This window comes from Poromitra crassiceps (assembly GCF_964638095.1).
Source record: "Poromitra crassiceps genome assembly, chromosome: 6".
Lineage (NCBI taxonomy): Eukaryota > Metazoa > Chordata > Actinopteri > Beryciformes > Melamphaidae > Poromitra > Poromitra crassiceps.
The window spans coordinates 48,196,335-48,205,668 of NC_139627.1; the positions used below are offsets into that span (position 1 = coordinate 48,196,335).

Genomic DNA, 9,334 nt, shown 5'->3' on the forward strand with positions numbered 1-9,334 from the left:
AACAATCAGCCTGTCTATATAAAGGGGGGCGTTTGAGAGAAGCAGCATCACACTCTGAGAGAGACAACATGGGAGGATCCACTCTGCTGGTTCACCTCTGTCTTCTCCTCACCTTGCCATGGGTAAGCCAAAATGTCCTCATTTATACATCAACCAGAATGCTGCCTTAGTCCATGTCATTACTAGACTGAATGATGTGCAGTGGTAGACATGTCATAATGCCAGTGTGTATGCCTGCACCCATGAGAGGAAATGTAAGACTTTAGATAGATGGTTTGGAACAGCTCCTGTGCAATATCAGCTGTATGAGTGACAGCTGCACCTGTGCCATTATCAGCTGTATGTGTGGACAAAGGGACCAATCAACACTTGCCAGCTCCAAATACTTCTAGGGCTGATTTTGGGCTGCCATGATTTTGGCATCATGGCTATCAATATCAGATTAAAAAAAAACACACAAAAAACGGGTGTGGCAAAAACTATTTTTCCAAACAACTCTTGTTCCAAAGGTCCAAAGATGGTCAGCAGGCATAACAAGCACAAACCTTTAAAAGGCGCTGTAAGTGATTTTTGTGTGTTACAATAAGTGTTAAATGGCTCTATATTCTGCAATCACTGAAATAGAGCGTTTGGTCAGTAACTTCAAACCCCCAACCCCCACCCCCCCACCCCCCCCCACCCCCCCCCCCCCCACCCCCCCCCCCCCCCCCCACCCTCCGCCCGCTGTACTCTGTCTCTCACCTGTAGCCCTGCATGCAAGGGCAGACGTATCTCCGCGACCATCATCATCATCATCAACCTTTATTTAAACAGGCAAGTTAATTAAGAACAAATTCTTATTTTCAATAACGGCCTGGTGGGAGGAAAAAAAACCTCCTGAGGGGAAAGGGGTTGGGGGGAAAATAAAAGCATAAAAGTTACACAGTAGCCAACAGTGAGTACAAGAACAAGGGAATCAGAGAAAAGGAGGGGGGGAAAGGGGCAACATGGACAGCATCATGAGGAGCAACGACAAGTGTGAGCCATAGTGTTGGTAATTAAGTGATTGAAGGAACGGATGGAGACAAAGCTCTCCATTTTCAGGGTTTTTTGTAATTTGTTCCAGTCATCGGCTGCAGCAAACTGGAACCATAACTTGTAGAGACTCACTGTGGGTGGTGTTGGATTCGGGGGTGAAAAAGTACATGTGTAGTCTTTTAATTGGATTACGATCCAACCTTCTGTTTCCCAGAAATGCAAACATTTCTCTGATTGGATAGTGGGAGGGGGTGACTGGGGACTCCAGACGATGTACTCCAGCATCAGATTGCATTCTCTCCTTGTCTCTCCAGGTCCAAACTGTTCACAGTGTCGTCGACCCGGGCCCTACGCCTGACCCCTCCGACGTTGTCCCAGCGCACCCTACAGACGGCCCTCTCTGTGTAGGCTTGGTGGGTGAAGACTATAATGAACACCTACATACACGCAGATGCTGCAGGATCAGCATTTTAATTTGGTTAACAATGTTCTTTCTTTTTCTCTCTATAGCCCCAAACCTTTCCAAGAGACAAGTGTGTGCATGAGTGCTGGGACGCTGCCTCTCCCAATGCCACAGAGGACCCTCTGTCTTATTGCCTGCAGGATCCTGACTACAAACACCTCCTGTCCATAGTGCGGGACGGTCTTTGTCTGGCTAAGGAACCTCGCCATGTGGCCATCGTTGGAGCAGGCATATCTGGGCTGATGGCAGCTAAGCTTCTGGAGGATGCTGGCCACACGGTAGGTAGAATAGTTTTTTTTTTGCAATCTGTATGGAAGCTTTAAGCAGAGGTGGAAAGTACTCAAGTACAAGTTTTTTTATGTGGATTTGTACTTAAAAAGTACAAATCCACACAAAAAAACTTGTACTTGAGTACTCAAGTACTTACTTGAGTAATTTGAATCATCAATATTCTACTTGAGTACTTTTAAATGAGTAAATTCAGATTTTGTTTTTGCACACCACACTATCAAAACAGCACAGTAGCATTGGGGACTGCTCGCTAACAGGGCCAAAATCACTTGTGCATTTAGGGCGACAAACGGGTGCCTGGTGCTGGAGACTGGCCAATTGAATTAGACAGGTGTAGACGATCACATGTTAATCATCTCCATCCTCAGATTAGTTCAGAAGTCTCCGTTTCATTTGACACTGCCGATAGCCGTAGCTAAACGGATGTATGTGATTGTGATAATATTGTTGCTGCTAGCAGCTCTAACTCGTCTGGCAAAGCAGAGAATTGTCAGACTGAGCATCCCTGGCTGCATCTGAATGATGAATGAAAGACAAGCCAGGTGAAATTATTGGGGTCAATAATTAAAGTATAAAACATTTTTAAAGTAATGCAAAATACTTTTACTTTAAATAGGTTACTTTGTTTTTTACTCTTACTTGAGTAATGTCCTGGACTAGTGCTTTTACTTATACTTGAGTTCATTTTCACTAACTTCATTTTCAAAACAGTCATTCTTCTACATTTTCTAATTGTGTTAACTTGGTGTAGTTGTTACTTAATTAGTTTGGCCACTTTGCTGCGGTACTGCTGCGGTACTGCCACAGTTGTAAAAGTGTGGGCTTTGTGATTGAAATGTTTTCTTTGTTCTTTACAAAAAAAAACACTCACTGCTGCCACAGCAGCGCCCCCTGACTGCGCATTGGCAATGTGGCAGTAAGACGGCCAAGTTAGATGAGTAACATCTGCAAATAAAATAATGTCTGTTTAAGTTTTAACAATTCTTTAATTTGCTGGGGACCCCCTGGTTGAGAACCACTGCTTGAAGGAATACATCACAACGGGGGGAAATATTTTTTGTTCTTGCTCAAATCTAATGTTTTATGGTCACTCATGATTCAGTATAGGGGCTTGGTTCCAGCCTTAAAACTCGTTATATAAGGATTCTTCGAAATGTCTATGGAGAAAATGAATGGGGAACTTACCTCCGGGGCAAATGACGTCACGGAGAGTCACCTGACTGTTGAGCTCTATTACTAAATGTATGTTTTAATATGTTATGGCCATTTCTTTTTTCAGCAAGGCCATGGATGGGGGTCGCAAATTAGCATAGGCTACAAACCCTACATGTGACACATCTGTAGCTCGGTATTGAAACCTGTGCTGTTCACATTGTCAGAATAAATGACAGTAATACAAACAAACAAACAAACAAACAAACAAAGTCACTTTGCCATGTAGAACAGTGTTACTAAACTGTTACTTAGGCACTGCTGCTGCATTCTGCCCCAAACAGGTCACCATAATAGAAGCAAGTGGGCGTGTCGGAGGACGGATTGAGACGTTCAGAAATGAGAGGGAGGGCTGGTTTGCAGAACTGGGGCCTATGAGAATTCCTGACTTCAATAAGTGAGTATCAGTGTTGAAGTCTGAGGCCTGTGTCCCTCTGCAAGGGCTAGTGAGATGTGAAGTCCTCATTAAAGCGATACGGCAACATTTTGACAGTTTAGGCCATGCCGATATCAAAACTAGAATGTAGATGCCTTTATTTTCACTCTGCGTGCACTACAAACGTAGAGCTCTCACTGCTACTTAGCTTAGCGCTACAATGGCATGTTGTGACTCGTGTGCTCACCATGCAATGAAATAATAATCAGTCATCAGTACAGCGCATGCGCACTGCACACAGCGCACGAGGAAGTAACTTTGGTTATGCTCTGTTAGTTACTCTTTGTTAGATCTCGCTCTGTGGATTTACTACAAAAATGACTGTTTCACATACCTGGATTATTATTTCATCACGTGGTGATATGCCAGGCCCACCAAAACTTCCCCTTTTGGCCAATCGACAAAAAGTTAACAGACGGACAAACAAACACACAGACGCGGGCGAAATCCTATCAGTGTGACATTGTTATTCTCATTTATGCATTTCAAACAATAACGTGAAAGGTGTTCCTTCAACAGAATCATGCTGTGTTCCATGTGCAAGATGGACGTCGAAAGGAACCAATTCATTCAAGACACCAACAACACGTACTACTTGTTGAATAAAATACTACGAAAATCCGCAGCTGTAGATAAAGACCCTGACATATTGAATTACGATGTACGAGATGACGAGAAAGGGAAATCAGCTGCACGGCTCTTTGATGAAGCCCTTGATTTGGTAAACAAACAAATAATCACAAAGTCATTTAGTCATTTTACAAGTTCTCCTTCATGCTATGTCACCCCAGTCGAAGGAAGGCCTTTCGGATGCCATACCAAAGAACTCAACTTTGTTCCACCATAATCTCTTTAGAGAAACGAATGATCTATTGTTTATTAAGATGTGGAATTGGTTTAGGGTTAGGTAAGTTAAGTATATTATGTTAAGTTTCAGTGTTATCTTTGTTTAACCTGCCAGGGCGCACACGTGAAGACGCTATCCGATGTAAAACATCCTCTTCTTTTAATGACACCTAGTTGTTGCATCCAAATTGTTGCATAAAATCCACTTTTCTGTCTCTCAAAAACCGAAAAGCATTTATCTGGCGCACCGCTTCTTCTTCTTCTCTGATCTGAAGCAACCCGGAACAACGACGTCGAGGTGCTCCAGATAAATGCTTTTCGGTTTTTGAGAGACAGAAAAGTGGATTTTATGCAACAATTTGGATGCAACAACTAGGTGTCATTAAAAGAAGAGGATGTTTTACATCGGATAGCGTCTTCACTTCACGTGAAGACTCAGGTAGGAGCCGGCATTTAGACCTTGACGTGAAAATGTCACAGTGTAAAATGGGAAAATGCGTGACGTTCGCCGGGCGCTAATGCGCTCGCCCGGCTAGCGGGGTAACGTCAACGTGTAAAAAAACACAATTTGGTTAATCATATTGTTAAGACATTTGTTGTAGCTTGGAATAGAGACAATATTGATAGTGTGTGAATTGGCATTTGTCCATTTTATTGTGTAACTGAGAGTTGAAATCTGGTCTACAAGAAAACTACATTTCAACGCATTTTATGTCACATGAAATATCATAAAAATGGGACTATATAGGCTATGTGGTGCCAGCAAAAAGCTTCCAGGACACATATGGTTAATAGTTTAGCGCAATACTATAAAATAATTAATTTAGTTCCTGCAGCAACGCGCATGCGCAAGTACGCTAGCTACTAGCTGTGACTGACTACTAGACCAAAGCAAGTCTGCACCGGTCTGCACCAAGTGCGGAACGAGATGCTCTGGGCACGCTGTTATTGTAACACACTGTATAGGCTCTGTGTACCCCCTGAGTTGCTGTTGTTAAATGAAGTTAACCTCTGAAGCCGTACAGCCTATAGACGCTCACACACACGCACGTGCGAGATAGAGTATATGTGCCCGGCTCCCTAGATATTGTAAGTAAATGTATAGCTCAGTCCGAATCCCGTGTGCGGTGCTGAATTTTTAATTTAAGATCCTGGTGAAATATGGTCTAAATGTGAACGTTTAATCAACGTCTGCAAATAGTCGGTGAAAAAACTTTCACTCTTGAACCTTTCTTGCGCGTTTTTTCAACGTTGACCCTAAATGTTTTTTAAACGTCTTTTCAACCTAAAAATGCTCGCTGAGTGGCTGACCAATTTGGGGCTCACTTGCCAACTTTGGACCGCCCCTCGTGTGTTTTGGCCCACCATGGATTTGACAAAAATAATAAATAAATAAATAAATAAATACATAAATACATAAATACATAAATACATAATTAATTCATTAATTAATTTTTTATAAAGAAAAATCCCGTGGCTGATATTACAGTCTTTCAGAGGCTCTGGTGGGCAAGTTCTAATAAAGTTTTTTATTATTTTGAAATTTTATTTTAGATTTAGAATGTAAATTGTCTATAAAATAGAATACATTTTAATGTTATGTAATTTCACGTATAACCTAATCAACATTTATTTTTGGCCCACGGCCCTCCATCCAGATTTTTGGCCCTTCATAAGAAATCATTTGGGCACCTCTGGTTTTTGAAATGTATGTTTTATGGCGCTTTGAGCACCACAAGCGGAGTGTCATCCAGTTCCATTGTATTAGAGAGAAGGCAGAAATTTCTATGGCAAATATCTCCAATACTCGGGCAACTAACACAAAATGATGCTGATGGATAAATGGCACTACAGGTCAGAGGGAAAATATGTATTTTGGATTTTAGGGTAAGGTGTCCCTTTAAGGTCATATTCATCTTGTATTAAACATTATTATTCATGCAAATTCCTTAAAATTCAACATGCTTCAAAATTATGTATTTGCAGGTGAGGAAGGATTTGCTTGAAAATGGCTGCAACGTGACCAAGAAGAAATATGACTCTTATTCTGTGAAGGTAAGGAGATACATGTTCTCTGCATGCCTTCAAGTTATTTTGTTTCCACTGCCTATACATCTGTGATTGCTACTGTAGGTCTCAGGGAGGAAAGCTTTGCTGCTTTTGTTGATGTTATGTACTGTACTTAACATAGGATTTTGTAAAATGTTCAATTGGTAGCCAACAGTTCTTTATTGAATGTTATACAATAGAACCAAAGGATAACATATTCATCATTTTAGGGGCAAGGTCTTTTGGCCTTCAGCCATCAATTTTTTTTAGGGCACAAGGCCACATGCCAGGGCACAAAGGCCATTGAGTGAAATAAGAGGATTTAAACAAATAACTGACTTTTTCATAAACTTAAACTTTTACAGTCTGTGTCTAAACAGAGAGTGAGAGAAACGATCAGGCGTGCATGCGTGCACACACAAGCAGAGAGAGAGAAGTAAACATGATAATATTTCGATAATATTCCCTATATAGGTATATAGTGCTCAATAGAGTTTATCGTGAAATTATAGTGCTTTCACCCCTTTTTTGATCTCTAATATCACAATAATATTTCTATTATATATTATCTATTATATTATATCTATATGGAGAGACAGTTGACGGCCGGAGAGACGGCACCCGGTACGGGATGGGTTTAGCACCCCCAGCCTGGCTCTCTCGTGAGGGAGAAATCCACAAACGCTACGGATTAGCCTCCCGAAAATCTGTGTGAACATCGGCGCGGCCTGGGGTCCTCCAGGCTAGAGCGAGGTGCTCGTCGCAGGCGAATGACGTGCAGCGCACAGGCCTTCTTGAGGCGTCCTCTGCCCATGCTGCAACATGGTAGGATTGCCTTTTCACTAGGGAGGGTCTGGTGAGACGAGGGAGGAGCGCGGCCGGGAGAAACCCACAGGGCCTGAGCCTCCATGCACTGAAGGGTCTTTCAACACTGCGGCGTAGCACTAGCTCTATTGCAGCGGATAGGGTGTGATCAGCCCTTCCGCGGGCAACGTAGCAGACAGAGTAGGAAGGCTGATCCGTAGCGGCTGCTTCCGGGACGCGGGTCGGGGTCTTAATCGGCCTCGGCTGGGTCTACTGGGCGAGGGTGTATGATGTTGAGAGACCCGAAACACCTTACAACCCCAGCTAACATCACTGATGACGCGTCCCAGCGCATGCCGAAGTATGTATGTTTGAACGTATTGTTCTGGCCACCCTGCCAGTGGCACTTAGGAATAGTCTAGGTGACAACCAAGTATAGATTGGTGACGAGCTGGAGAGACAGTTGACAGCCGGAGAGACGGCACCCGGTACGGGATGGGTTTAGCACCCCCAGCCTGGCTCTCTCGTGAGGGAGAAATCCACAAACGCTACGGATTAGCCTCCCGAAAATCTGTGTGAACATCGGCGAGGCCTGGGGTCCTCCAGGCTAGAGCGAGGTGCTCGTCGCAGGCGAATGACGTGCAGCGCACAGGCCTTCTTGAGGCGTCCTCTGCCCATGCTGCAACATGGTAGGATTGCCTTTTCACTAGGGAGGGTCTGGTGAGACGAGGGAGGAGCGCGGCCGGGAGAAACCCACAGGGCCTGAGCCTCCATGCACTGAAGGGTCTTTCAACACTGCGGCGTAGCACTAGCTCTATTGCAGCGGATAGGGTGTGATCAGCCCTTCCGCGGGAACGTAGCAGACAGAGTAGGAAGGCTGATCCGTAGCGGCTGCTTCCGGGACGCGGGTCGGGGTCTTAATCGGCCTCGGCTGGGTCTACTGGTAGGGATGGGCATCGAATTTCGAATTTTCGAATAATCGTTGTTATTATCAAGGTCGACTTTTATTATTGAAATTCGAAATTCGAAATTCGAAATTCGAAAAAAAAAAAAAAAAAATTGAGTGAAATGTTGCATTGTCTCCCCTGATTCTAAGTATAGTCAAATCGCTTGGTTTGAGCAAGTAAAACAATTTTTATAAGCATTTTAAGCAAGGTTTATGGAAAAATGAATGGCGGATGAAATCCCATGAAGAGGGAGAGGGAGTGACTTTGGCACCCCTTTGGCACTCAGTCCTGAGCCTACTAAATATTTAATGAACCACTCATGATTGTCAAAACTGTTTTTTATTTTCGAAAATGTCAATGTCATGTAACATGTTCTTTACTTCAGTGGTGCAATGCTTGTTTGAGCTAAAAATCCACAGCAGAAGCTTTTTATATTAATTAATAAAGCCGTAGACTTAGAATCAGGGGAGACAATGCAACATTTCACTCACAAAAAAATAAATAAATAAAAAAATAAATTTTTAATTTTTTTTTACATTTTTATTTTTATTTTCGAATTTCGAATTAAATTCGAATTTGGCCAGCGAATTTCGAATAGTGTTTTTGCTAGAAATGCCCATCCCTATCTACTGGGCGAGGGTGTATGATGTTGAGAGACCCGAAACACCTTACGACCCCAGCTAACATCACTGATGACGCGTCCCAGCGCATGCCGAAGTATGTATGTTTGAACCTATAATATGATTAATATAATATAATATGATTGCCTATAGTGTAAGAATCTGGGGACTTAAATAGTGAGAGAGAAGCAGAAGACTTGATAGAGAGAGAAGGCAGATAGAAATTCACGGCCGGGATGTATGACTGGGAACGAGTCGGTCGTTTTGAAATTTTAATGACAAATACCTTGTTACCACTGGTTTATTGATTACAAATACATTATATTCGATCAATAAACAAGTCACAGTACCAGTGGTATCAAGGTATTCCCAATTTGTCAAAAAGAAAAATTGTTCGAAACTGCACATCACCAGTCGCTATTCGGCTGGATAAAGATATCGTTACACAGAGCAAAGCTTCCTCGTATCAAAATAAATACTTGTTATCCAAACTTAAGTGACTGAAACTAAGACCGAAACTCAATCCCCCCGCCCAGCACTCGCTGCAGAGCACAGACTGTAGAAAGAGAGCTACAGAGCGACCAGGGGAGGGAGCAAGAGAGCAGCCAGGCAGCCACTGTCCCCGTGCGCTGCTGCGGCTCTTTTGACA

General features: G+C 43.0%; 1 protein-coding gene across 1 annotated transcript in view; it reads left to right on the forward strand.

Moving 5' to 3' along the window:
• Positions 1–986: 986 nt before the first annotated feature.
• LOC310777949 (L-amino-acid oxidase-like) overlaps positions 987–9,334 on the forward strand; it is a gene marked incomplete at both ends in the record, with an annotated part of 9,716 nt that continues 1,368 nt past the window's right edge. The window contains 6 exons of the mRNA XM_083638284.1: positions 987–1,015; positions 1,332–1,421; positions 1,545–1,758; positions 3,268–3,380; positions 3,939–4,080; positions 6,252–6,320. Coding sequence (XP_083494410.1) covers positions 987–1,015; positions 1,332–1,421; positions 1,545–1,758; positions 3,268–3,380; positions 3,939–4,080; positions 6,252–6,320 — 657 coding nt within the window. The remainder of the gene's footprint in view (positions 1,016–1,331; positions 1,422–1,544; positions 1,759–3,267; positions 3,381–3,938; positions 4,081–6,251; positions 6,321–9,334) is intronic.